The 27,986-nt window shown below is 43.3% G+C and overlaps 2 protein-coding genes and 1 long non-coding RNA gene across 10 annotated transcripts; 1 reads left to right on the top strand and 2 right to left on the bottom strand.

Moving 5' to 3' along the window:
- The first annotated feature begins 16 nt into the window (after window positions 1–16).
- LOC101069858 (poly(rC)-binding protein 2-like) lies at window positions 17–7,728 on the top strand. 4 transcript variants are annotated; one of them, XM_029826104.1, is made up of 13 exons: window positions 17–193; window positions 1,110–1,232; window positions 1,330–1,353; window positions 1,442–1,474; window positions 1,588–1,704; window positions 1,796–1,927; window positions 2,020–2,148; window positions 2,292–2,366; window positions 2,966–3,007; window positions 3,873–3,945; window positions 4,091–4,143; window positions 4,370–4,539; window positions 5,032–6,540. In XM_029826104.1, exons 2-13 carry the CDS (start codon window positions 1,164–1,166, stop codon window positions 5,468–5,470), a joined length of 1,356 nt encoding a protein of 451 aa, XP_029681964.1. In that variant the 5' UTR covers window positions 17–193; window positions 1,110–1,163; the 3' UTR covers window positions 5,471–6,540. The 4 variants fall into 4 exon arrangements, with proteins under 4 accessions (XP_029681964.1, XP_029681963.1, XP_011612332.1 ...); XM_029826103.1 differs by having other exon boundaries at window positions 3,846–3,945; XM_011614030.2 differs by lacking the exon at window positions 5,032–6,540 and adding an exon at window positions 6,564–7,728 and having other exon boundaries at window positions 23–193.
- Window positions 7,729–8,653: 925 nt separating this feature from the next.
- On the bottom strand, window positions 8,654–20,813 carry LOC101069629 (mitogen-activated protein kinase kinase kinase 12-like). Its single transcript, XM_003973441.2, has 14 exons — window positions 20,421–20,813; window positions 18,475–19,004; window positions 16,089–16,272; window positions 15,756–15,947; window positions 15,203–15,361; window positions 13,547–13,705; window positions 13,210–13,318; window positions 11,915–12,024; window positions 11,692–11,808; window positions 11,327–11,464; window positions 10,483–11,194; window positions 10,301–10,368; window positions 9,808–10,108; window positions 8,654–9,455 (listed from the first exon to the last, which is right to left on the bottom strand). The coding sequence occupies exons 2-14, from the start codon at window positions 18,962–18,964 to the stop codon at window positions 9,369–9,371; spliced, it is 2,826 nt and encodes a 941-aa protein (XP_003973490.2). The 5' UTR covers window positions 18,965–19,004; window positions 20,421–20,813; the 3' UTR covers window positions 8,654–9,368.
- Window positions 20,814–21,588: 775 nt separating this feature from the next.
- On the bottom strand, window positions 21,589–25,683 carry LOC115247024 (uncharacterized). 5 transcript variants are annotated; one of them, XR_003886117.1, is made up of 7 exons: window positions 25,542–25,683; window positions 25,171–25,258; window positions 24,765–24,818; window positions 24,471–24,655; window positions 24,191–24,302; window positions 23,878–24,064; window positions 21,589–23,803 (listed from the first exon to the last, which is right to left on the bottom strand). It is a non-coding gene; the product is annotated as an uncharacterized lncRNA (long non-coding RNA). The 5 variants fall into 5 exon arrangements; XR_003886116.1 differs by having other exon boundaries at window positions 23,878–24,321; XR_003886115.1 differs by having other exon boundaries at window positions 23,878–24,302.
- Between the last annotated feature and the right edge of the window lie 2,303 nt (window positions 25,684–27,986).

Here is a 27,986-nt window from a genome sequence, read left to right as displayed (position 1 = left end):
GTGAAAGGGTAAAGGTCAGAGGTGATCATCTTGTTGTCTTTGTGTTACGGAGTGGAGCTCCAGCTCGCGTCACTCTTCCCTCTTCCCCGAATCCTCTCTAAACTCTCCCCCGGGTTTCTACCCTCCCAAACCTCTCCCCTTCTACCCTCACAACCCCACCCTTCCCCCGATCACGCACCGGGACGCGAATCAGGTGAATTTTGTGTACATCTCCAATGTTTCAGTCGGTTTTTTGTGCCGCGTAGAAGTATCGGAAAGAAATTGCGCGCAGCAGCTAGCAACATGCTAACAGGCCGCGTGATGCTGAACGCACAGAAACATTTGGGCTAGCTTAGCATGTAGTCACAGAGAAAGTTTGATTTTAATAGCTTCGCAAACTCGTGCTTTTGTTAAGTCGCTTTAATTATCAACAGCGCACATAACTACCATTTGACAGTGGCTGCATTTATTCGGGCTGTTGGTGGTAACGTTGACTAATTAAGCGAGTAGCCTCGGTAGCCTTGCTACGTACCGTTCGCGTGCTTCATTCATTTTAAAGCGCGGTGAGCAGCCACGATGTTTATCGGTAAATAGCTTTAAACGCTTTACGAGCCCTACAATATTTACACCAAAAACATAATTGAAGTTCTCACACTTGGATTTATCGTCCAACATTTACTTGTCGAAAATACTCGGAGAATATTGGTCTTACGACTGTAAATGGAGTGTTTCATCTCCTATTTTCTTAGTTTTCCAAGACAATTGTAATGCCTAAACGGTTTCCATCATAAATAGCTCCATACTATCCCTAAATGTACAGTCAGAAATGATTTACTTGATATCATTATTACTGAATCCACCCGTAGTAATCCGGATTAAAAGCCATTTGCAGACCATGCCCGCCCTTGTATAAATGTTGACTGCCCAATATGAATTAGCGAATATGTTTTATTTGATTGTAAGATGGAAGTGAGTTGGTGGAGTTAATGCTAGTATTTTCATGGCTAGACGGTCTAATCTACCTTTTCTTATCGGTAGTAATAGTTCACCATTCACAACAATGGGAAAATGGTGGTATTAAGCACGGCATGTGTTAGTAATGAGAATAATGCTTAAATGTATGCCCCTAGAACCATCTCGGTGGTGAAGACTCTCAGTACTTTACCAACGTCTAGGCTGCAGCGATGGACCCCTGTGTGATCGAGGGAGGTCTCAATGTCACCCTTACCATCCGGTTGCTCATGCATGGCAAGGTAGGTCCAACAGATTGATAATAACATGAATTATTGACATTAAAACGGCACAAAAAGTATCCAGGGATGATCAATAACTCTGTTGTCTGTGTTTTAGGAGGTGGGAAGTATTATAGGAAAGGTAAATTATGTTATATTAAGTCAAACATATGATAAACCAATGTTTTTTTCTCACTGAGTTTGACCTAGTTGTGATTCTTTGCCAACAGAAAGGAGAGTCTGTAAAGAAGATGAGAGAAGAGGTGAGGTGTTGTACAGTAGAGTGGGAGATAATACTGTCCCGCAGGTTTTTTTAAAAGTGTAACAGAGTTGATCGGCTCATAAAACAATTTTCTGTCCATCTACTCTGTCACAGAGCGGCGCACGCATTAACATCTCTGAGGGCAATTGTCCTGAGAGGATCATTACTCTGGCAGGTCCAACCACAGCCATCTTTAAAGCATTCTCTATGATCATTGACAAACTGGAAGAGGTAGGCCAGAAATGAGTTTTATTACATTTGCGGGTCAAATAGTCATTGGTCCAAATGCAATCTAGATGCATTTCATTATTTTTTATTTTAGGACATAAGCAGCTCAATGACAAACAGCACAGCCACCAGCAAGCCACCAGTCACCCTTCGTATTGTGGTGCCTGCCAGCCAGTGTGGCTCCCTCATTGGGAAAGGTGGTTGCAAGATCAAGGAAATTCGCGAGGTATGGCTACAAACATGTAATATAATTGTGCAAATTGCACATTTTCAGAACGCTCACCCTGTTTTGTTTTTCTTATTTGAATGTTTTTGCAGTCAACAGGTGCTCAGGTACAAGTAGCAGGTGACATGCTTCCCAACTCCACAGAACGAGCCATCACCATCGCTGGCACTGCCCATTCAATCATTGAGTGTGTGAAGCAGATCTGTGTGGTCATGCTTGAGGTAAGCGGGAGTGTAAAAGCCGCGGCGCAGCCGTTGACCTGGAGGTTGCTAAAATGATCACGGGCATGCTGCTCTTGTGGCCAGCTTGTATGGTGCCATCTGTAATGAGGAGCTGACATATTTACCTTTTGTGCCTCTCACAGTCTCCTCCCAAGGGAGTTACTATCCCCTACAGACCCAAGCCTTCAGGATCCCCAGTCATCTTTGCTGGCGGGCAGGTACGTTCGATACCTCAGAAGCATGTTTCTGTGAATTGTGCTGACCGTTGTACATCATTTTAACTGCCCTATATTATAGCATGCACTCAGTGGCCAGTTTATTAGAAATACTGAGGAATGAATGCAGTTCAGCACTGGTGCTTCAATCATATGACGAGTTTTGCTCCATTTTTAAAGAGACGTCTACTAATTTTGTTGCAGTTTGTACTAAATGTCTCCCTATTCAGACAGATGGTCTCGCAACCCGAACCTCCTTTTTTCTTCATTGAAAATTTGTGAAAAGTTTTGCCCAGTCCCTCAACGGCTGGTGGCCTCTTTCCCACTCTGCTTTTACATGCACTTCTTGCTCATTGCCCCCCTTAAAAAAAGATCTGTTAAAATATTCTCTTCATTTCATCGCAAGATTTCTCCTAACTCAAACCTGCAGAGTCCTTGGGCACGACTGGCATCCCAACATTTGGAATGGTTCTGAATCAGCATCCACCTAAGATGTAGCTCCAGTATTTGATGAGTGTCTTGTAGCAGGAGTGAAGTTCTGCAGATGAATTGACCCTAACCAGTCACAGAAGAGGCCTGAGAGCTTTGTTTTTATGTTTCAGGCATATGCTGTACAAGGACAACACGCCATTCCACAACCAGATGTAAGTTTTTTGGGGGTTTTCATCCACATGTGCAACACTGCTCACCTACATCCTGTGTTATAGCCTAAAACTGTTGCCGACATTTTCAGAGTTATTGAAGTATTTAGAATGCTGCTTTTTTACAACCTTATGTTTGTACACTCCACACCATAGCCGACTGGTCACCAATCCAATTATTAAATGAAAATATGCGTTTGTCCAGAGCCTCCACTTTGCCGAGAGCCCTGCTCCTCCTGCTACCTCTTTTGTTTCTCTGTTCTCTCATGTTTTTATGTCTCTTGACTAGTTTTGCTGGACAGGCCCGTGGTCTCCCCATAGAAATAAGCATCGTACTAAAGCAAAAAAAGACAAAACCCAATAGTTTAAATAAAAACAAACTGTGACCTTTGCAGTTTCTATTACGGCCAACTTTTATTCTAACTTTGTGTTCGGCCCGGTCATCCCACTTCTTTTTTGCAGGGATCTTTAAATGTTCAACTATCATCAGTTCTGCATAGCTGGGCTTAGTTAGATAACAACCTTCCTAATTAGTTTGAGATCATAAACTTGATTATTACCAATAAACATGACTGTGCTGTGTCCCTGCAAAGTCTTTGAATGAATGGCGTCTTGAACTTAATTCTACCCATTTGCAGCATAACTATGGAGCTCATGCATCACTTTTACCATAAACACAAGGCCTCGCTGAATAAATCACAGTTCTATCTGCAGTTGTAGTTTTTATAGTGTTCCTTCGTGTAGCCGTATGTATTGACCGTCTTGTCTGTTTTGCTTTTCTCTCTACTGTGTTTCCCTGTTTTCTCCATTCCTCCTCCTGTCCCCTCTCTCACTCTCACAGTCTTCCTCTGCTGCTATCTCCCCACAGCTCAGCAAGCTTCACCAACTGGCCATGCAGCAGGGCCCATTTCCCATGGCAACATGCAACCAGGGATTCACTGGTATGAAGAACACATCTCTTTAATGATTCTTGTTTAATATGACAGCACATGCCTCAGTGGTTGGGACAACTGAGACGCACTGCATTTCATTTGCACACATTGACAGATGAATTTCAGCGGTGCATTTAATCTTCATATTTGCTAGGGATGGATGCTTCTGCTCAAGCCTGTTCCCATGAGATGACCATTCCAAATGATGTAAGTGTTTCAGCACGTCCAATGATTCGATGAACAGACAAGCTGTGCTATTGTGAATAATGTCAGAACTGCGCAGTGTGTGGGCTCAGTGCTGTGAACGAGGCATTTTGACCTTTATACCAGATAGTTTCCTGTTGTTTGGAGACTGCACACGGCCACATAGCAGCTGAAGTGTTATGAAATGTTATTTGAGCCTCTTAAACATCTCTGCTCTTCTCCAATACAGCTCATTGGTTGCATTATTGGCCGTCAGGGAGCCAAGATCAGCGAGATCAGGCAGATGTCGGGTGCTCAGATCAAGATTGCCAATCCAGTGGATGGATCGACTGACCGCCAGGTCACCATCACAGGCTCACCTGCTAGCATTGGTCTGGCAGAGTACCTCATCAAAGCAAGGTGAGATGATCACTACTGGCCTCCTCCTCTCACTGAGTATTCACTAAAATATACTTGGGTTAAATCTAATTGACTTAAAATCCAGGTTTGCTTCCAGCCAGATAATTACTGTAAATAAAACACCCACTCACACACCCACGTGTGTACATATATGTGTGTGTCCAATCTATCGTTAACAGTATAAATGAGCGTACTGTTGTTGCTAGGCTTTTTGTCAGTGTTTACTTGTGCTGTTTCCATTTTCTCCTTTAATTTCTCAAGCTCTGATCCATCAGTAAGGTTAACATAATGTCTCCTTTATGATTGTGCAGACAGGACTTCTAAGCCTGTCTGGTGTTTTTACCACATTCTTGTTTCTTTCTTTCTTTATTTTTCTTTACCTTCACACCGATTCCACCAGTCCTGCTTCCCCTAACCCCTGCACTGTTACCAACCTGCCCTGTGATCCATCTCGACTGTGTTGTCCCTCTCTCCTTGTCTCTCTTTCTACAGTGTAGAGTCCTCTAAACCTCCTCCCTCTTCCTCTTCCTTGAACCCCGAACAGACCAGCCTGTGCCCTCCCTCCACCTCTACTACTGCTACTACTACCACTACTACTACTACCACCACCTCCTCTGCTGCTACTTCCTCCTTCTCTTCCACCTTCACTTCCACTTCTTCCTCTTGTGTGGTGCCCCCCTCAGCCTCCATTCCTCTGTCCTTGTTGGCTCCAGTGCCACCACCTCCTACTTCCTCTTCCTCCTCCACTGATTCCCCAATCCCCAGCTCTCCTGCCTGTGTGTCGAGTCTCCTTTCTATCAAGCCCCTCCCGCTCCTGGCCCTCCATGTTGTCAGTGGAGCCAGTAACCCGGCGCCCTCTATTGCCCCTGAATCCAAAGTTGCCCCAGAGTTGAGCTCCAAGTCTAAAAGACGAAGGCTCTCTCCTTACTAATGAAGGAAGCTTAGGTCTTCTACTAAAGTACTGACACTGCTCTCTGTCTGTACCTGCACTTGCTGTTTGTGTGTCACATTGTGCTTTCTACACAAACCCGACGCACACAGAAACGGGGTACACAGCCATATTTATAAAATTCATCCTTGCTTGATTTGGTGCGTTTCGCTTCACAGATATGTTACGATGAGACCTGTAAAGGCTAAACGACACGCTTTTGAGCTGTTTTCTCGATATGTGGAAAGACCCATTTCACCTAATGGGTCGCTCTTATTACGGAGCACAATTTTCCTTTAGTTTTATGTCTTTATTTCACCAATAGATAATATGAAACAAGCTTTGCTAGCCTCATGTAAAACCCACCAGCTAGCACGTGGCAAACAACAGCAAATATTAACAAAATGAAAACTGTCAGTGTTACCATGACTGCTCAAACCAACCAAATGTGGCCTTTTGTTAATGTTCACTGTTGTTTGCTACCCGTTATGTTGCCGGCCATACATTACGTCCTAAGTTGTGGAGCGATGCAAAGGTAAATGCATTTAAATGGTGACACAGCTATGAACTGATTGATGCATAATTTTAGCTCCATGGTTAATATTTAATAACTCTGAACCTGTCGTGGACAGTGAATTATTGAACAGGGGTCTCTCTCTTCTGTAAGCTCGGCTCAGGTAGCAGCTCCATAAGATGTCGTATAGAATCCTGCTGTAGTTGTAGTGAATTGACAGTAACTCTTTGTATTGGTTTCAGTGTGTATAAAGTGTTTGATTTTCCTGCCCTCAGGTATCCGAGGCACCTCGCCTGCCTTTATTATTGAGAAAAGTATTTTAACAGCTAATTTAATTTGGAAGAATTGGATGATGACACGGAGGACATGCTGTTAGCATTAAGGGCTGGTTGCTAGCACTTTTATGCTATAGAAATCTACTTGGCCACAGTCTTGCTTTTCCTCCACTTCTCAACAAGAACGCAAGATGCTTTTTTAAACAATAAATTGCAACTACAGAAGCTGATGGGTAAATATTTGTGGTCTGACTGCTCCTTATTCTTTCTCCCTGCCTGGTCTCCGGGTGTCTCTCTGTTTCTCCAGGCTTTCCTCAGAGGCCACAGGATTGGCATCCAACAGATAAGACACTGCATCTGCACTAAATCTCACTTTTTTAACCTCCTCCACCATCAATCAGTAAATGCAACCTTCCCCCCAAATAAGAGTTTCTATATTATATTGCCTCTTTCTCAAAATCATCATCTGCCAATGAATTGAACTGCTGAGTTCATTATTTATTTGTTTTTGGTTTTTTTGGTTTTAGTCAAATGAAGCAAACTGTTTTTTAATTCCCTTTTTTCAGTGCGGTCAGGTTTTAATGGTTTAAACTTTTTTCCTCTTCCCCCTTTTTCTTTCTCGATCATCTCAGAGTAGAGGTAACAAGGCGAATTATGCATAGATTTAGTTCTGTACAGTAATTTTTTTTTTCTCTCTTAAGACGGAAAAGACAAAAAAAAGTCCAAATAAAAGTTTGAACTAAGAATAGAGTGACTGTTTTATTGTTTGTATACACAACCCTGTTGTTACCCTGCCCGGTTACAGAGATCATTTTGTCCGTTTTGTCTCCGCTTCACATTTGTCCCCCTCTATCGCCTGTCCAGCCAAAGTGCTCGTCACGTGGATTCCACTTGTGTCACTGATAGTATGTAGCCTTATATTCACCTCACTGAGTCCACCTCAGCTATATGTCTCACTCACAAAAAGGGTTTTCAGGAGATGTAAACTGTATCATTTTGTCACCTCCCTCTGTGTCATTCCTGCCTCCATTTTGTGGTCCTGAGATTATATTTTGCTGGGATGGGAGATTTTCAGGGTTCGGGTTTGGCTCTAAGCAGAAGCAGAGGGATTCTCCTCGCTTTTTTGTAAAGAATGATATATATATACTTAAAAAAAAATGTTTGAATATTTGTTTTAAATGGAGGAAATATTTTTTTTTAACCAAAACAAGAGGGATTTAAACTCCATGACATTGGTTGTTCTGTTTATTCTTAAATGCGATAATGGTGAGAAATGAAATAATTGAAGCTCTGGAACTTGTCAAAGAGGGTTGTAAGCAAACACTACTTTCCTGCTCTTTTCTTTGCTCAGCTCAGAATTTTTATGTGCGGGAAAGAAATCCTTTGTGCACGTTTTTTTTGGAAACTGTATATCTGGGTGCCACGACATTGTTTAAAAAAATATCCAGAAATAAAGATGTGAAAAGCTCAAACTGCAGTCTTGTTTGTCTTTATAACACATGAAGTTTAGCCAAGTTTTTTTTTTTTTTCCAACAGTTTCTTAAATATATTTACTATACAATAATGACGTATTTTTTAAAATTTTATTTTATTTTTTAGAAAAGCAAACGTTTCAGTTGACACAGCATGATTTCAATGAGCATTGTGAGGAAAGTACCACAGTCTGAACAGTAGAGGGCAGTACTTTGCATTTTGGCAACAGTAGTCCTGTAGGAGGGTCTCGGCTTTGAAACTTGGGGACACAATCGATTTAAAATCGTCTACAAGCCGAATGTAGTCAAACTGGTTTTGAGGGGGAAATACAAGCTGCCTGTTCTAGCTTATTGGGACCTGATGAAGTTGTTAATGGTGCATGGTGTAATGTGCTGTTGTACTGTCAGGGTGAGCTACTAGACAACAATGCATGGACATGGTCACCCCACGGATAGCTTTATCATAACTCGACTGCATTTCTCTGAACCGATGAGCCTTTCTGTGCTTGTTAAACTGCGGAGTGGGGAGAGGCCAGTTCTGTAGGAAACGACTCATTTCTGTGTTTAAGAAGCCATTAATGCTGTGAGGCTTGTTCTGCTGGTCTGTCATCCATAAATTCAAGTGATTGAGGTTTACTCTTTGTCTACCAAACATCTGCTCTTCTTTCCCCCTCAGTAGACCAGTAAGTTATTTTCTCCACATGCTAATCTGATGCTATTTACATTCCCAGAATGAATTTAAGGGACATTTTTACACAACAAAAAAAGCAAAACCCATTAAAAAAGCTTGTGGTTCTTTTGCCCTGTGATGGGACACGACAGCGAGCAGACATATTGCTTTTTCCTTGTTCTCGTTGCTTTTTTTTCTTACGTTTCTTGATGCTCAGGCATGAGCAGCTACAGTACATTCTACTATCGTAAGCTTTTTGAGGTTCAGATTAGTGCCACCTAATTAGAAACATCAGCACCATTAAATAATACAATCTCACCTTTAGGAAGTGTCCATTTGACAGCCTCACGTATTCACATTTATATTAAAATGTAGAAAAGTGAAAAATAACTGACAATAAATAAAAACGCAAAATATAAAAAGAAAATCATCTTTAACTACAGTACATTTTTTAACGTAAACAAATCCGTGCATAATGCTTTGAACGTAAATGGCGATAAGGAAATAAGTAAATTTCTTTAAGTGCAAGCAGCAACGTCAGCAGTCAGTATCTGCCCAAGTAGCATCAACAGAAACATCAAAATAGAAGCCCTGATAGTTTATAATGTTGTCAAAAGACACCACAGAAAATAACATGACACCTTTTCCGATCAAATGTCCCTGGAAGATAAGAGAGAGTCTGAGCTGATGGCCCGTAGCCGACACCTTGGAAAGGTTCTTGTAGAGATGAGTGAGGGCAGCCACGGTTGCCCTCACTCTGGTGCCCTCTGGTCAAATCCAAAAGGGACGCTACAGCTTGTCTTCGGTCATATTTTGAAGACCTGAAGACCAGGGCTGCTTTTGTGTTTGATGGTGAGATGGGGAACACAGATGGTCAGTTTCTTCCTCTTGTCTCTGCAACTTGTGTGTGTATTCATTGTTGTGTTGGAGCAAATGGTGCGTTCAAAGTCCGTTTCCAAGTGTCCGATTTTCACCAGTTGCCAGTGGGCTGGTTGGGTTCTGCGCTGCCTGAATGGTCCAGTTCGGTGCTGTCACAGTCTGAGTCATCGTACAGACCCTGGTGGGGAGGAAAGACAGCAAGATGTGAAGAATTCCAATCGTCAACCATTTTAAAGCAACTAATCGTCAAGCGTTCATCACGGAGTTTGAATAATGGCGTAATGTAATTTAATCTACTTCCCAAAAGATGGCGCTACTGAGCAAGTTGCCAGAATTGGGACGATTGTACCCTCTGAGGCTGATTTGGGTTTTTAAATTTCATTGTACAGTCTTAGTTTCTAAAATATTCATTCAAAATTTTTTGCAATAGCTGTAATGACATTTGAATTCAGTCAGTAAACTTTGTTTTTTTACTGTGTCTATGTGCCTTGATATATATATACAGTATGTATATACGGTATATACAGTACCTCATAATTTTGGTCGTTGGTCGTGAGCTGGGATTTGACCCGTTGAAGAATGGCCTCTTTTTCAGAAAGCCCATCTGAGCCCAGCTGGGTGAGGTCGGACGGGTCGGCGGGGATCTCTGAACCCTGAGAGAGCAGGTCGTCGCTCTTGTCGTCAAGGCGCTCGTCGGTGTTGGTGCTGACAACATCCGGTGTTCCGCTGTGGGAGTGGTCGGTGGTGTTGCCTTCCTCACCGTCTGACACAGACAAGTTCTCTGAGCTGAACGTGGACAGGGACTGGCACTTGGTCATGCTCACGGTGCGCCTGGAAAAGGAAAGCGTGCAGAGACGCCATTAATACACCGTGTTGGCATCCAAGATGCTGCACAGCCACTGTGGTCGTGGTGGTCGCTAACAGCATTCACATGCTTGCAAATGCAGCGTGGCTGCACATCAGTTTGAAGATAATGCCCTGCGTTTTCTATTAATGTGTATGTGACATCACCGAGACTCTTACCGTCTCCTTGGTAACTCTACTTCACTGTCCACCTCTCCTTCTTCTTCCTCTGAAGAGACGCCACGTCTCTGGAGATAAAATGTAAAGATTACAAACCCAATGGAAACATATTATAAACATATTATAAAAAGTCGGCATCATTTAACGACCTTGGGCCCAAGTTTGACCCGTTTCGGCCTCACCTGACTGCGCGTGACTGCCGCCCTGTAGAGCAGTGCTGCAGGCGTGAGGCGTTGACTCCGTGGCGAGCGCGTTATCACCGTCCCCTCCTCCTTCTCCTCGCCCTCGTGTGAAACGCGACTGTTTCCAAGCACGGATGCCCTTCCCACGGCTGCTCCCCTGCCACACGGGGAGTCGGGACTACTTGAGAATGGAATGGAAGCTGCGTCCTCGCTTGGCGTGTCACTGCGTGGAGGGATCCCTGCCAGGTCCTCAGTCCCCACATCTGCGTTCGGCCCTTCCCCCGTCCCCGGAGTCCGTCTGCCATCCACGAGCCCAGTCGATGCACTCAGGCTGCCCACTCGGTCCAGCCCTGGACTGACCAGACCCTTCCTGCGTCCCTCGGCCTCCACCGTGGTGGAAATGAGATCCGGGCTGGAGGAGTACATTTTCTTGAGCAGCAGGTCATGCTGGAGGCCCCTGATGGCTGCGCTGGGGTCTAAGCGCTGCTTGCTACTGGGAACTGATGTGGTGGAGTTGACGATCGCTAGTGATGAGGAGAGAGTGGCTTTGAGCTGAGCCAAGTCGCCGGTGCTGCCTTTACCGGCCTTCCGATAGCGAGGCTTTCCTCGGCGTGAGCGGCCAGGGGAGGTAGAACCCTTGTTGTTGATTGTGACCTGAGTCATTGAAGAGTCCAGTTTGGGAAGGATGACCTCTGACTTTAGTAAATCCGGCCTGAAAAGCAGTAGGATTCAGGAAAAAGAATTAACAATAAGGAAAAGGATGGGGAAAACATGTAACTATTCAACTAAACAAAAGGTTTCATGTATGAACACTGCACGTGCACAGACGTTCCCGCTGTCTCACCTCTTGCTGTGTGAGGGCAGTTTTTGAGGTATGTTGCGTTTCTTCATGAGTTTCTCCATGGAATTGGAGGAGGCCGACTGTCTGGAGCTGTGATGCTTGAAGCAGCCCTGGTACTTCTTGTCCAGTGACTGCTCCCTCCTGAGGAATCAGCACAAAAGTCAATCAAACTGGCATTAAATGCTGTTTACAAATAGCACTTTTTTACGCATTGGCCACGAGTGACCGATTTAACGACCCTGTGCTTCATCTTAAATTTAAAGTTGCTTGCTGTAGGACAGTGTGAAAAATTCAGAAAGATTGTACTCTTTTTAAACCAGTATTTACTAATTTACAGTTTTCATCCAAAACTGATGCGAGTTTCTTACTTGTGCAGTTCTTTCTCTTTGATTTCCAGTTGCAGCATAATGGCATTAAGCTCCATGTACAGGTTGTTGGCTCTCTCCAGCTTCCTCTCATAGTGCTCCCGGATGTCCAGAGCATGCCTGCGGACAAATGTAGAACGGTTCCATTTCTTTACATCTGTCACTGGTGCATGTGCGTCTCAGAACTGGGGTCAGTCGTTAATGATGGGGCTCGGTGGGTTCTAACCTGAGCTCTTCTCTGCGTCGCTTGATCAGCTCCTCGTCCAGCCTGTGAAGACACGTGCCCTCGGATTTGATCTTCTCAAAGTGGTGCCTCACCTCGTCCCTCCATTCCACCTGGAGAGATGAGCAATTACACCCGTCAGAACCGGATTTTAAGACTTACTGCTGTCATTTTAAGGGTTAAAATAAAAGAATGTCTGTGGAAAAAACACCATCAGATGCTTATGTTGTGCCATACAAGCAGAAATCAGAACTTCAGCAGAGGAGCAAGAAGGTGCCTGAGTGATACTCTGCACATTCTTGTCTCTCTACTTCACATTAGATTGCATTTAACGGATGTGTTCATGTGGTTTAGATTGTAAAAAATGACATGGATATGGATTGAGTAATAATATTAACAACAGGAGAGAGGTCATGTGTTCTTGCCAAATCATCCTTTGATTTGCTGAATTTCATGTACAACACTGACAAAAACCTTCCAGCTATCAGATTATTAAATAAAACAAAATTTGCTAGCGTGCGCGTTTTCGTATGCTGTGAAGCACGAGAGTTGACATCTGATACCTGCGATATCAAAGGACAAAGGAAGTTACGCACGCGCACGTGTGTGTCGCATACAGCCAAGCATGACTGACGCTCTTTTTATTAAGATAATGGACTGTGCTCTACATGTCTCCAGTCCCTCCTTTCTCCCCTCTCCTTGCTCTCTGCCATTAAAAATAATCAATACACTCCAGAAAATACGTCTTTGAACGTCACAAAATCCATTATGAGGCGGAGAGGAAAGACAGTGAGCAGCGTAGCAGTGGGGGAAGGAGAGAAGGGAGGAAAAATAAAAGGGACCGGGGCAAGTGAAAAGAACACATTGTATTGTGTGTTGTGAGGTATAAATGGAGGGGATATGGAGAAGAAAAGAAATGACCGAGCGTCCGTGAGCGCGTCTCCCGATTGAATGTCACTCAGTCGTAACAAATCTGTGCTTTCACAGTGATTAAACACATATCTTCCACACAATTATAGGCTTCCTTCCAAATCCCCGGATTGTTTGGGTGCGCAGTGCATCAAACATATCTGTCACCGCTCCCCATCCCCCAGCCCATTAGTGGCAACGGTGCTCAGATGTGTCACGGGGCAAAAACCATGGAAGCAACATCATATTGTCATCAAATCAGCTCACGAATTTCACCTCCTTCTCTCTGTACCTTCTTTTTGTAGTTGACATTTGTATCCAGATGTCATCTCAGTTTAATTAATAACCATTTAAATACTATCTATTAATAAACAGTAAGAGAGGCTTACCTGAGATTGAAAGTATGTTTCTTGAGGAGTCGACAGGATATCTGCTGAAGCGATGTCCAAATGCAGGAGAATCTGTCGAAAGGAAGGCCTGTTCCTCGGCTTACAGTTCCTGGAAGAAAGTCACCAGTAAATTGAACCACCTTTGCCACAGCTGGGTTTTTTTGAAGGCGATGCTATTGAAGAGGCTACTTTAAAATCAGGGGCAGCCTGACTACCCAAGGTCCCCAATCATTGCCTGAAAACTAGAATGAATATGCCCACTAAGGAATTAGCAACAGTCTGTCAGTCACTGGTGACTCTCACTTCTGGTCTCTCACCAGCCTCCAGCCACACTCACCAGCACTGCCTCAGCAGCAGTTTGAAGCTGTCTGGACAGCTCTCGGGCACAGGCAGATGCAGGCTGTTGTTGCCAACTCCCCAGATGATAGCGGAGGAATCCACATCCTTGTAGGGCACCTCTCCTGTTAGCATCTCCCACAGCACCACACCAAAGGACCTGCACGGAGGTGTGGCACATTTACGATCAAATGCTTTGATCAAAGCAGACAACCGTGACTGAAAAAATAACCATAGGTTTGGAGCGACCAAAAGGTTGTAAAATGAGTCTGTATTTGGTCATTTGGTGGAATTTCAGGTATATACAGTCAAGTTTATTTAATAGAATTTTTGAGGTAGTGGTTTTATTTTAAAATAGCTTCCTTCACCACTGAAACTCCAAAATGAAGACAAATATTCAGTGCAATGAAAGTTTTATGACTTCAATAAATGCCACCTGGATGGATTCTGGCACAAAACATTGAAGCTTATTTTGGAATCTCAATATGACAGTAATTTGCCATAACTGTGCGCCTAATAAGTTTACCAGTTTGCAAATGTTTCTTCCTATTAAAAAATCCTATTTTGTGAATTATGATTCATCATTTGTAGCTTATATAGTGTAGGGAGACAGTGTGTAATAAAAACCGTGTGTATCAATATTTTTACGCACATAATGTGCAGATCAACACACCGGATGCTCTACGTCTCTACAGTTCATTGCTTCACTGAGGAGCTCCAGCCCTGTTTGTTAGGAGAGCAGCACCCTGTGGGAAGGTATCCAAGCAAAATCTGTTGTTGGTGACTGTGAACGTTGCCATGGCGACCATGTACAGTATCCAAGGTGCCTGTAGCATCATGCACAGCTTTGAGGAGGTGTGTTATTATGCGTATATATTCGGTCTCTTCATGCATGCTCCGTGTAGATGAAGCAGTACTACTACTGAATGTTTTAATTACTCTACACTAATTATTTCATTAGGCAATGTGATAAATTATGGAAATATTATATTAAGTACAGATGTGAAGTGATTCAGTTAAAAGGAAAAAAGGATCACTAGGATATTTTTAGACGTTTCCTTTTATCATACTGTAGCCATTTGTGAGCGTGTGACATGTTTTCACAAATGCAGCTGAGGCACGGGTTACTGTGCCCTTTACATAAACTAAAACAAAACAGGGCAGTAAAGACCCATATGCTTCACTGTCTGTATGCACCAAAAGCTTTTTAATCCTATTTTCACATCTTTGCTAATGCACTGATGGCTCTGTGCCAAACCCTCTGCAGGCTCAGAAGGTTATTCCAGCCTCTCCTGAGCACTGCAGCATCTGGCAAATCAATTATTAAATTAGCCATCACTCCTTTCAGGATACAGGCGGAAGAGCGATGGAGGGATGCGGGATGAGAGAGAGAGAGAGAAAGGGAGACATGAGAGAGGGAGAATGCATTGAGCAGAATCGAGGCTTAAACACAGGATATCCCATCAGATACAGCAGAGGGCCTATAGAATTTCCTGTAATGAGATATTGGATGTAATAGTGAATAGATTTTCTAGAAATGGGATCCTGTGCTCTGTACTGCAGAGGGCTGCAGATAATGAGATTTTATGGCAGCTTAGGGAAATCATAAAAGAAACTGATAAATGTTCAGATGGTTTGAAAGGGATGGGACACCTACCAAATATCCACCTTCTCCGAGACAGGTTCATTGCGTATGACCTCGGGGGCCATCCAGGCCACCGTACCAGCAAAGGACATCTTGGTGCTCTTGTCGCTGAGCTCTTTGGAGGTGCCGAAATCCGAGATCTTCACCGAATCGTCGTAAGTGATCAACATGCTGAGAGGGAAGAGGGTCCCCAAAGTTAAGGTGAATCGCTCAATTCAGAGAAAATATCTCGCTCCACAATAAGGTTTTGTTTGCAAATGACAATGGAAGCAACATGTGATGTAACTCCACAAATTAGTGAAATCAAAGACACTTTACATTGCAACAGGAAAAAACAACCAAACATCGAAATAAGACATTAAAACCACATAATTTATTAACCATTATTATTATTGTTCACTTCATTTTATCCATCATTCATTTCAGGCAATAAATGTCAAATGGTAATTGTTTATTTTTTATTAAAGTATTAATATCAACCTCATATAAGTATTGTAAAGGTTAGAATCATGCTATGTGATTATACTTATTAATATTTATCATCCCCGAGTGTCATTTCACTCACTTTGGGGACTTCAGATCTCTGTGGATGATCTTGTGGAGGTGCAGGTAGTTCATTCCTCCAGCGATGCCCATGGCCCAGTCCATGAGCAGGCACGGTTGGATCTTCCTGCCTGCTCTCAGCACCTCATACAGCTGCCCCTGTGCACAGTACTCCATGATGATGCAGTAACACGGAGCCTGCGTGCAAATACCTCTGGAAGAGTGCAGAAGGGTGCACGTTAAGACGGAACAGAGTTCACAGCATCACTCTATAATCTGCATTTCTTAGTTCTTCTCTGCAGGAATGAATCAAATTCAGCTTAAGAACCTGCACTGTGATCCAATTTCTACTAACTTGAAAGTGATGATGTTGGGGTGTTTGAGCTTGCGTAGGTGCTTGATGTCCGTCTCTTTGATGTTCCGCACTTTCTTTACTGCCACTTCCTGTCCGTGTAGCTTGCCCAAGAAGACAGCTCCCTGAGCGCCACTGCCCACCCACTGCAGGTCAGATATCTCCTCAAAGGGAACCTCCCAGGCCTCTGAGGTTGGGGGAAAGAGAGCATGTTTAGCTTAGGGGATGTAGGTTTAATTTATTTGGCATAGCCTTTAATGTTAATGCTCCCCAGTTATTTTAGTCAAGAGACAAAACTCCATCTGTCCTGTGATTTTATTAGCATATATACTGTTATGTGCTTTTATGGACACAAGTGATGCCCGATCTATTAAAGAAATAAAAATACAAATGCCAGATTAATCTAACGAAACCAAAACAATCGAAAATCAGATGGATTAGGTGGCTGACGGGCAGAATAAAGATAAATCTGAATACAAAGCTTGTTATCTGGTAACAACAGTGTCGTATTTAATGTATGGACAAGAACTGCATCTTTCTTCCTGCATTTAGAATGACAGCAAATGCTCTAACAGGGCAGCAGGCCCAAAAATTCTAATATGTTATCAATAATATTGGGGCATTGTTTTTATGCGATTAAGATCAAAAAGCGCAAAAGGCACAATGTGTGAAGCATTATTCAAGGAACAATAAACATAGGTGTTTAAGAATAAAAGACCTATACAAATGCCACTAAACTGTGTAGTAAGCCCTGGCTTTACCAGTCGGCACAGTGCTCACACTGATAGTGTATCTTCTTCAACCTCATCTTAACCTAAGACTGGAGTGTACAGACAGGAAGCTGTAATCTCCTATGGGTAATTCTCCCCCAGCATCCTAAATCCTGCTTAGTGCCATTGTGGGGCTGACACGAAACAGGGGTCCAAGGCTCAAGGGAGGGTTGGATGAGGGAGGGGCCATGGGAGAGGAATATTACTGCTGCAGGGTGAGGGGGGGTGGAGGGGTTAGTGTCTGCGCCGGTAATGTGGGTTTAAAAATACCAAAATATGTATTTCACTAGGAAAGTGAGGACATTTGGGCTGGTCCGCATTAATTCAAAGGTCCGGTTGAGGGATAAGAAATGGTTTTAAGGTCCAGGTTGGAACTGAGTTTTGGAAAAGGTTAGGGTCTAGGTGTGGGACAGACATTTTAGTTGTGATGAATAGGTTTAGGATAGGCAGGCTAGGCGATGTCTTCACAATGATAGAAGCACAAGGATGTGTGTTGGGGTGTGTGTGTGTAAAAGAGAAAGAGGGTCATCAGGGTGCGTGTGACTAAAGGCAGACGGTTAATACAGAGGAAATACACCTCCTGCTCCGCAGCTATTCTTGAAGAAGATTCAGACACATTTATCATATTAATAAGGACACTGTGAATGATTAATGCTCTCTGGTGATAGATTGAGGACATATAAAAGCATGAGCTACATCTGACCCAACAAAACAGCAGCGGTTCGACTGCTCAGCAGCTCAGTCCTTCACAATCAATAAAGGACAGGCGACGTTCCTGCTTTCTGTAACGATACGTTCAATCCAATCAAAGCCTAAGAATAGACTATTGTAATATGACAGACAGGCATTCAGCTGCAATAGCCATATTTATTTCGCTTTCATAGTATCTGTTTTACCCCTTGACGGCGCACACGACTCCCTGGGATGCAGCACAGAGGAGCGGAGCAGCGAGGTGCAGATGGGCTGGGAGTGATAACAGCCCGGGATGAAAAGAAGGTGGAAAGGAGACAATGAGGTGGAGGAGAGGAGGGGGAGGCGAGGGGTGAAATGGGTGATAAAACAGCAGAAGGGTAAAAAAAAAAAAAAAGATGACATGTAAATCGGCCACCTGACTTCCTGGTGTGCGATGTGTTTATTTTAACAGGTTTGTTGGTGGCATATTTCTGTTTTTCTGATGTTATGTGTTTCACTCAGGCTCATTAGAGAGTCCTATTTGTGGGCATGAAGCTGTGCGTGGGTTCAGTCATCTCACATGTGTGTTTGTCAGGTTTGCGTTAATAGAGATGAGAGGGTCAGAGCGTGGCCATGCATTATTCATGCGGCAGATTTGGCAGAGGAATCCCAGGGGAGCCACGCGTTATTGTAGTAGCTGCAGACATAAACAACACAGCATTGCAGGGAGCTAGTTTCAATGGGGGGGGTGGAGGATGGGGAGGGCCCAAACAGGAAAAGGGACGGGGAGGGGCTGTCAGGGGAAAATAAACCCTTTGCTGCTTTGATAGAGTCTCTGGCTGCAGCTCCATCATGTCAAGGAAGGTGTTTGTTCACCACATGGCCATTGAGGGAGTCACTTCTAGGATCATTTCATTAGTTTCCACTGATTTCACTTTCATACTCACCATCCAGGTCGTGTTTATGCTCCGTGGAGTATGCTTTGCCAATCATAGTCCAGACGGGCCGAAGACACCCGAACAAACCCTCTAGAAACCCTCCTGCTGTGGACTGGCACTGAAGCCTGCCGTCACCTGCCTGGCTTCTAACCATGCTGCCGTCCAGGTCCTGGCCCTCTCCCTCCGTCAGTCCGGGATTTCCACTGTGATCGTGGAGCTTCAGGATGCTGTTGGCAAAGTGGTCCGGTTGTTCCTCCCCTGGCGTCTGGTTTTGGCCAGCAGTGTGGCCCTCTTCTCCCCCTCCACCCCTGGGCTCAACAGCACCGCCAGTGTCTATGGACAGAACGTTACGAAGGACGCACTGGGTCGGGGTGAGGTCCATCTCCGGGGTGCAGGGTGTTTCGGCATCGAGGCGGCGAAAGGATGGAGGATCAGAGAGGGGTGTGTTGAAGCCCGACAGGGAAGGGGAAGGAGCGCGAGGTTCGTGAATGAGTGCCATAAGTGGTCGTGGTCATCAGAACACTTAGAGAAGCACAAACCTTGACAAGATCAAACACAGAGAAAGAAGAGAAAGAGCGTGAAAAAGAAACCTAAACTGCAGAATATTATTCCATATATTAGATTAATAGGAGAGCATCTCTTCTGTCAAACAGGTATTTAGCAGCCCTATGAGACTAACAGTTTTTATCTAATATGCTAAATCTTAATTCTGAGTCATTCATTGTGTCATCTAAAAGATAAAAAAAGCATAAGGAGTAAATAAAACAACGGCTACAGCAGAAAAAAACAAAATGGGATCTTAAAAAAATCACTGAACACTGAACAAATTATGCCACTGAAGGACATTAAAATCTCAATTGCCCCCCCATAAATGATATATTGGCAATTAGTTTCAAGCTGAATGTAACAAGAATGACTTCTTGAGGCATTTAATTTGATCCAGGTTGAGGAGGAAAGCATCCTCACTCTAGGATTACTTTTAATAAAATGTGCCACAGACCTCCATCTTGGGGCTAACTCACTTTAATTAAATGTCTCCTTACAGGGAATATTACTCAAAAACCAGCCAAGTGTACACTGATTGGTGTCACCAATGTTGTTTTGCTTCAGCAATATTGCTGCTATATTGAAATGGGATCAAAATGAAGGCTGCATAGAGTCTGCGAGATGCTCCAACGCTTGTCATTTCTCCTTGGGCAGCAGCATGAACAAGCTCAGCAGAGGTGAAAATGCACTACTTCATGTCAGGTGCTTTCTGAAGCGATTGACTTCACCTCTGCTATTCCTGACAGGCAATGGAATCTGACAGCTTTTCCTGAATTAATGACACAATAATGCGCTAGTGTTCACGTTCTAGATGGATGGATGGCTGTTTTCCAGATAGGTCTAATATATTTGGAATTGGGAGGCTCATATGTTGGGAAACCACTACTGTCCACCTACATAATTAGAAGGAGAAACACAATAAATCATTTCCATCCTGTCCAGGAGGATCCATTAGCCAAACCGCAACCATAAAGCTCACGAGAGAGAAAAAAATCTCTCATTTGAATTTTGGGTGCAGACAAACTCCATCACTGAGACACATCTGGTGTGTGAAACCTGGAACAATCACACATCGTTCACATCTGAGTGAGCCAGCCTCTCCATAAACGTCCTACTATTTATTGGAGGTATCAGCTGCGGGAGCTGCGGGGAAGCTGGTTGAAACGCTCTGATACAGGCCAGCGCGTTGTGGCTGCATCACGGGCGCCTCGTCGCTTTTTCACGCACCTGCTGGTGGCTTTGGATCCCCCCTCAGCATCACTGACAACGCGAAATTTGCAGGCAGACACGGAAAGCGGATTACATCGCAAAAACACGGAACGCGTCTAAGCACAAGAACAACTGCAGACCTTCAAATTGCTGCCCACGACGCGGCTGGACGATGCCATCAATAAAATAGCGCATCCTACCTCAGTGCCACAAGCCGACGTCCATGGATGTGGCTGGAAAAGCGTATTCCACACTATAGTTTGGAAATTTGTTTCAATCATAAACGTCCCTCTTGCTTAGTCTTGACGATATAATCACTTCCCCTCCTTGATATACACCGCGGTATCTCCACACTGCCTCTCCTCTCGCGATTTTTTTCCAGGGGAGATGATTCACAGCTATATTTCTCTTCCTCTTCACCTCCTATACCCTTTCCATTCTCCAGTAAGGATGCGGTCTGCGCACACTCGTGAATATATACCACTCTCTCACATAGTAAACAGAACCGGAGAGGAAAGCAGAGGAGAGGAGAGGCAGAGAAGAGGAGGCGAGGGAGGGAGCGGTGGAGTCCTCCTATGAGAGGGCCAGTGCGCCGTGACGAGCTCTGGTGCGTTCAGACGCGGGACGTCCGCAGGTAGATGGAAGTATATGCACTTGAGTAGGAGGGTCAGTCGGTATGTGAGGTGATCGAAATGATGTCATCTCCAAAGCATGCAGCATTTGACTGGACAGCGTCGCGTTAATCCTTTCAAACCGCATTAATGCCCTCTGTATCGAGCATAATTGGCGCATAATCTGTGAGAGCTGCACCCCAAGGAGACCTTCCAGAAGGAGCACCTTGTTGTTGTTGTTGTTACTATTATTATTATTATTATTATTATTGATGTTGTTGTTTTGTGTAAAACAGAAGATCCATTTTGGAGAGTTCCTGTTATTATACATACATGGAAACTGCATCCCAAAGTCATACCAGCTAGACCAGGGGTGGGCAAACATTTTGATTCGTGGGCCACAATGGGTTCTAACATTTGACAAAGGGGCTGGACCAGGAGCAGATGGATGGATGGAGTGCTTTGGTAACCTCACCTCATTGGAGAAAAAATACACATCTTGGGATATGGAGAAAACATGTGCTTTAATTTCAAATGAAAATGAAGAGAAGCATTACAACAAAATATCTGACTTTGGAATGAGTCTTAAAACACTTAAAATCAAATGAATAAAATGTGCCTTTTAAAAAAAATAATAACCATTTCTATTTTAAAGCACTGAAAGTTCTGTTATCCTTCAGGATATCACCATCACTCTCCTCCTGACTGTCTTTTTTCTAGTGGGAAAACACCAGAATTGCAGTGAAAATTTAACATTAACAAGGTTTATTCATTTAATTTTTCAAGTTTGGCGGGCCGGATTAAAACGTTTAACGGGCCGCGTGTGGCCCCCGGGCCTTAGTTTGCCCATGCCTGAGCTAGACAAATGTGCTTTTTACCTTCCATGAAGGGTAGATTAAAACATGTGCTAAAGGCCATCTCTGGGAAAGCACTGCAAAGTCACACACTTTACCATGATCAAGCCTTTTAAAGACAGTCTGGGTACAGCTTTTAGGGGGATTAGTAAAGAAAACTAAACTAGATGTCAAAGGATGCCGTAAAAGATGAAAATGCGTCTCACTTTACACGTCAGGAAAATCCACGAAGATCATGAAATCAGTGTAAACACTGGAAAATCTTCCAAGAGTCAAACTATTTGGCCAACAAAGGGGGAGATGCAATTTGTGGGACAGCTGGGGATCCCATCTGAGCCGAGCGCTGACAGTCTAAATGGTACGTGACCCTTTTCGAGTGCTAAATCCAAATCCCAGCCCTTATCTCCCAGATTATGCCCGTGTTGGGTTTAAAGCCCAACAATGACCTCATCGTGTCGTTTATAGACAGTGGGGTGGGGGGGGGGGGAATAAAGTGAGCGTGTCTAGAAGACAAATTCCTCCCTCTGCAGAGTGTCCTGAAATTCAAATGAAAACAAAGAGTTGCGCTGGTGGAGTTCGAGTCATCCACCTTCTGCTCCATTATCCAGTGTTTGAAGATAAAAATGTCTGTGGACAAAATGACCAGAACAAGAAGCCATAGAAACATAATATGTTCCCCATTTCCCACAAGCAATTAATGCCTAGATTGCCTCATTTAAATTTTGACAGCTGAGTCAGATGGTTGTGTTGAATTTTACACTCTAATAGGGATTTGCATCCAATTTCTCTAATTAATAAAAATCACAGAATCCCAGCCAAAAAATATAATTAGGGAACATTTGATGTTTGGAATAAACAAAATGGCCAGCAAAATGGGCCTCTTGTTGTTTTTATACCATTCATATCTGAGATTTCTTGTATTCCTACTCAAAAACAGTAAGCTAAAAAAAACAAGCGATGGACGTTCCTTTTTTCTCCCTAAAAACTGTCTTCGTGATTTATTTATGACTGCTTGTAGTTGCTAGATGGCTCCTGATCAGGGATGTTCAGTCCCACATGGGTCTGTGCTGCTGCCTGTGATGTCCAACAAAATCAGCCTCTGCCTCTGTTGTTACTCCAACTTGCACAGAACGAGCGCTGCGGGGCATCCCTCCCTGTCAGGGAGAAACTTCTCATTCAAACAAGGACAGGTTCGTTTTAAATAATACATATACGTTGGGATTGCACAACGGGACCAGAACATGCTGTGTTACATACAATTTGTGTGCAGGATGGGGGGATGTAATCAAAAGAGACCTGATAAGGCTTATGGAGCAAAACAACAACAATGAAAAAAAAATCTAAATGTGAACAAGAAAAGGAGAAGGCTTTGAAACAGCTACAACACTACACAATGCTGTGGCACCATTACGCTGATGTAAAATGTTGCAGTGTTTGGCAACATGCCTCATAATCTGTAGGAGGGAATTAACAGAAGCCTGCAGTGACTGGTGCCAGCAGGAATGTGTTTTCCTATGTGTGTGTGTGTGTTCTGGGTACTTGCCTCATATTGAGTACCAAAATAATTATTCTACTAGCAAAGTGGGGACATTGTTGGGAAGTGAAGACATTTTGGCTGAGCCTCACAACTTCAAAGGGCTGTTGGAGGGAACAGACTCGGGTTTACGGTTGAAGATAGAATTGGATTTTAGGTTATGGTTGGGTGGTTAGGGCTAGTGTCGGGGGTTAGTGGGATGGCTGGTTTTAGGGTAAGGAGCTGGGTAGTGTATCAAACCTATAAAAGTCTTCACAAAGATAGAAGTACAAGGGCGTGTGAATGTGTGTCTGTGTGTGTGTGTGTGTGTGTGTGTGTGTGTGTATGTGTGTTTGTGTGTGCATCCCTTTGATGAATACCAGCCTATAAGGAAAGGCTTGGTAGAGATTGGTTACAGACTGTCTGAGTCCAGTTAAGGGGGAGGAGGTGTAGCGAAGGTGTGTGTGTGCTTGGCTGTTGGATATGAGGGGGAGGGAACTTTGAGAAGCCTATTTATAGATTCTTTCTGAGAGCCACTTGTGTTAATCTTCGTCACTTTGGCTGTGGAATATGTGGCCAATCAGCAAATCCAATTGAATGCGATCCTGAAGGAAATATGACAAAAAGATGAGATCATTGGCAGTGACTGACAAATGACAGCTTTCAGATCTTTTTTCACCTGCTGTGCCATGTCTGAGATGATAAAAAGATGACATCCTGTTTATTCTGACTGTTGGGAGAAGCCGATACTGGTCTGAACTGTAATCAGTCACGTTGCCACGACTGTGTGTTTTGGTCCATAATGCACATTGATGGGAATCATTAAGACTGGCGCCAACCTTGGTTGGCGGGTGTATGAGGGGAGGCTAAGAGGGAGGATTCTCCATTTCAATACGATGATCTCATCTCCTGTCTGCAGCTCAGGACGAAGACTTTTCATTCATAAAGTTCACCCATTCAATTGCACGCACACACAGGCTGCGCCGCCTTACCTCCCAACGGGGCCAGTCGGGCCAATGAGGCAATACTCAGGTGAGATCACTGCCGGACGCCAAGGTTCCTCTTTCCGTGATAAAATCCCTGTCCAGGGTGAGTGTTGGACATCTGCATTACAGTAATACATCTTCAGGAAAGGAAGAGAAAGATGATGTCATGACTTTGTTGATGGGCTCCATCAATCAACCGAGTATCATCAACTTATTTTTTCAGTACAATTAAAAACACATCCAAAAATATATATGGAATTAACCATTGTCAGTTGAAAAGAATAACCTGATTATTAAGGTCAAGATATATTGGGCTACTAAAAATGAACATGGTTGAAAGTTGACGTGTCTCCAGAATGATGGGCAGCATGTGGAGAGCTGCAGCTGGCCCGTGTGGTTCTGAGAGAAAGGTGTCACAACACACACTGGATCGATCAAGTCTGCTCCATGGAGACAACATAGCTGTTTTGGCTGCAAAAGGACAAAATATTAGACATCTGGACATAATGCAATTCCTCATCATTCAGTATAAATGAACATATTTTAATAGTGTATAAATACTGATGTATTGTATACATACAAGTATAATGTTGCTCTGCTTCCCTTTTACAGTAGCCCAGATGGACAGATTTGACTATAAACCAATAAAATGTAGGCATTAATATAACTTAACAACAGGTTTTTACAGTTTGTTGAATTTCACCTTTGAAGTTATGTGTTTAAATTTAATACTTCTAAGATTTGGACTGGAATTACTTGTGGCTGTGGTCATGGACAAATCCATTTTGTTACCTGAGAATATTCAGGACAGGTGTTCTACCTAAAAGTCTATATTCTCACCACTACAGGGCACAAGGCCTAAATCTTACACACTGGTCATCTTCAAAATTGATATTATACTTGTTAAGAGGCTGATACTTCTTTGTATTTCTATTTAAAATCATCTTGCTAAGGTGTAAATAAAGAGATAATAGTGGTGCGCTTACCTCAACCTGTGCAGACTGGACCTTGATTGCTGAGTCAGCAGTGAAAGAAGCATGACATCATACCAGCACGTGGCAAAAGAGCCCTCAACTAAATTCAGAGAAACACAGAAAATGTATAACTTTAATTACACACATTCCAGATAAAAAAATACAAACACACAAAAAAGTAAATAGCACCAAATGAGCTACTAAAGCAATTTGTTAGATAATATGAAACTGTTGTTACATGGAATGTTCAAATGTCTGTTGACCAATCAATGGGTTAATTTATAAAATCATGTGTATTCATGCAAAGTTTGACATCATCCCCTTTAAATTTAAAACTTTCTACATTTTAAAATTGTTGTTAAAACATGAAGAACCATACTGACTCTCTCTGGCACGTTCTAAATATGCAAATTTTCACTTGGATCAAACACTGCTTTGATCTTCCAGGGAGATTAGAGCCCATTCCCTTTGAAACCTCTGAGAGGCGAGCATCATTCCCGGCAGCCTGCTGCGAGGAGCCCCTGGCTGCTCTCTGGTTAGGAGAGGGTTAATAACAGTAAAGGGGAGGATGGAGAAGCCTTCCTGAAAGTCACATGGTCTGTGCCGGGAAGGGGGGAAGGACGGGTGGGCGATGGTGGAGGGAGGAGTCAGGAGCTTGTTACCCTAGAAACAGAACCCTCACTTGGCCAGTGTGGAGTCAGAAGCACAACATTAGGCGGTGACTAGCGCTCGATGCTGCTGGTGGTGTGAGGTTGGTGGATGGGTGGGGAAGGCAGCAGAGGGAGGGAGGGAGGGAGGGAGTTTGGGTCGTGACTCACACCTCAGGACGCACTCTGCATTCTAATAGGTGGACACACATAAAGTCCTCTCCACACCACAAGCCCTCAATCCACTCTTTTATTTTCTAATCTTCCATTTCTCTTCTTATCTTCAGTGCGGCTGAGCACATATAATTAATTCATTAGACATTGGAAGGACCATTAGTGCACGTCTTGGTGCTCCCGCTAGCTTGATAAAGGGCATCTATTAGGGGGGAACCGAGACAGGATGGTAAACTATAGCCGTGTAATTTGGGATGGTATAATTGAACAGCACATGTAGCAATTAAAGCGATAATATGTGTAAACCGTTCTTAAGATTATCATTGGATTAACTACACTTCCAAAATGCCCCTGAGTGTGGATGCTCACCAGCTGTTACACGGGAACTGTTTATAATTATGCACACTTTTGGGGGGAGGTGGACTGTTCTTTTGAGGATGTTTCTTTTGGCTTAAGGGGAATGAGTGTGTATGACATAAGATTTTTAGATTTTGTGTGGAGATTTTTTTTAATAAAAAATGTATAAGGGGGATTTTTTTTTTAATACCTAAGTTTGTGCAGAAAGGTGACTGAATGTGTTTGTTAATAGACATTAATTATTCCCCCTTTTGAAACATGCAAATTTACCACTATTTATTATGAATGTGTCAATGTTCCCTTTTACCTTGTGTACATTTCATTACAATGATGTCACCAATTTCATACTACTAACAACCACAGTTATAAGTTCACTTTCTTCGACACAGAACTGAGGCACCCAGACTCTGCGCCGTTGCAGGGCTGTGACACAGGGGAATGTGACGTTCACTTGCCCTGTAGCTTATTATTGACTTCTTGATTGAACTCTGTTCTGTGCTTCCTTTTAAGGAAAGCTGGGGCAGGTTCATTTCCCATCACTGCTGCATGTAAGACTGGAATGGGCAAGAGGAAAATCACAGGCAGCGTGACGTTTTCTTGGTCACCACCCACAAGCGAATCTGATGGTTCGGTGCGAGCCAATGACGGGCAAGCCTGTCTGTCTTATATGACTGCGGCGAGCTATGTAGGAGGGTGGTGGATGAATATTTTCTTCAGGCTTGTTTATTTTGGTTTGCCTGTGACTGTGACTCACTTAAGTTTTGGGAAAAGTGAGACTTTATCAGATCATAACAAAAAGATTCTCAACACAACAGAATCTGAGTCCCGCATATTCATAGATTAATTCCCCACATCCACATATTATACAAACAGTAAGAAATTCTGGCACAAAATTTGTAATAAAAACCTTTTTTTAATGAGGACAATATAGATCATAAGTTGTTAAAGCTGAAATTAGCTGTCCTTCATTTGCCTAATTTATTCAGAATATCAAGGTAGTGGCACGGAGTTCCAAATTTATATTCTGGACATCAACCAGGCACCAATTATGCAGAATTATGCTAATTACTCACTTGACTGGATCACATATTAACCGCAATAAAGTCATTAATTCAGTCAAAATGAGGAGGCTGCTGTCTATGATGGTAGTGACATCTTTAGGAAAAAATAGCAAACAAAGAAAAACATGAGAAAGCTCCTGCAGAAATGTTGCCAAACACCCCAAAAACGATTATGGAACGTTCAACACGAGCCTTTGTTTCCCTACAGTTGCTGTCCATGGTGCTGATTTGGAGTTAAGAAGCGCTGTAAGATTTCTAATATGTATCTAAAATACACACATAAAACGGACACATGCCCAATTTTTGTGACTTTGATTTTTGTTTCGTTGAACGAGAGTAAATGATTGAAGAACACGCCAAAATCCACAAACTTTTCAAATTCAGCAAGAGCCACATTATCGATCTGCAACCATATTCGCACTCGCCTTTGACAGGACAAACCCTCCATCTGACCCTCTCCAGTAAAATGGACGCCCACGCTCAAATCAATGTGCATCGATTGCATTAAGCTGTTGTAAGAAGGCACACATGCGTGCAGTGTTTCCAAGCGACAAAGCCCGTCATTATCAGGGCTGCCTTTCAGCGCCAC

This window comes from Takifugu rubripes, chromosome 19 (assembly GCF_901000725.2).
Source record: "Takifugu rubripes chromosome 19, fTakRub1.2, whole genome shotgun sequence".
Classification (NCBI taxonomy): domain Eukaryota; kingdom Metazoa; phylum Chordata; class Actinopteri; order Tetraodontiformes; family Tetraodontidae; genus Takifugu; species Takifugu rubripes.
The sequence above is the reverse complement of the archived record's forward strand: the minus strand, read 5'-3'. Positions and strand labels throughout refer to the sequence as shown.

Bases quoted from the DNA above. Each gene is read 5' to 3' on its own strand.
- LOC101069858 (XM_029826103.1), top strand. From the start codon at position 1,164: ATGGACCCCTGTGTGATCGAGGGAGGTCTCAATGTCACCCTTACCATC. The intron at 1,233-1,329 runs GTAGGTCCAACA...TCTGTGTTTTAG, and splicing joins GGTTGCTCATGCATGGCAAG to GAGGTGGGAAGTATTATAGG. The intron at 1,928-2,019 runs GTATGGCTACAA...ATGTTTTTGCAG, and splicing joins AGATCAAGGAAATTCGCGAG to TCAACAGGTGCTCAGGTACA.
- LOC101069629 (XM_003973441.2), bottom strand. From the start codon at position 18,964: ATGGCACTCATTCACGAACCTCGCGCTCCTTCCCCTTCCCTGTCGGGC. The intron at 13,319-13,546 runs GTGAGTGTGGCT...ACTTTCTTCCAG, and splicing joins CTGCTGCTGAGGCAGTGCTG to GAACTGTAAGCCGAGGAACA. The intron at 11,195-11,326 runs GTGAGACAGCGG...ACTGCTTTTCAG, and splicing joins CTGCCCTCACACAGCAAGAG to GCCGGATTTACTAAAGTCAG.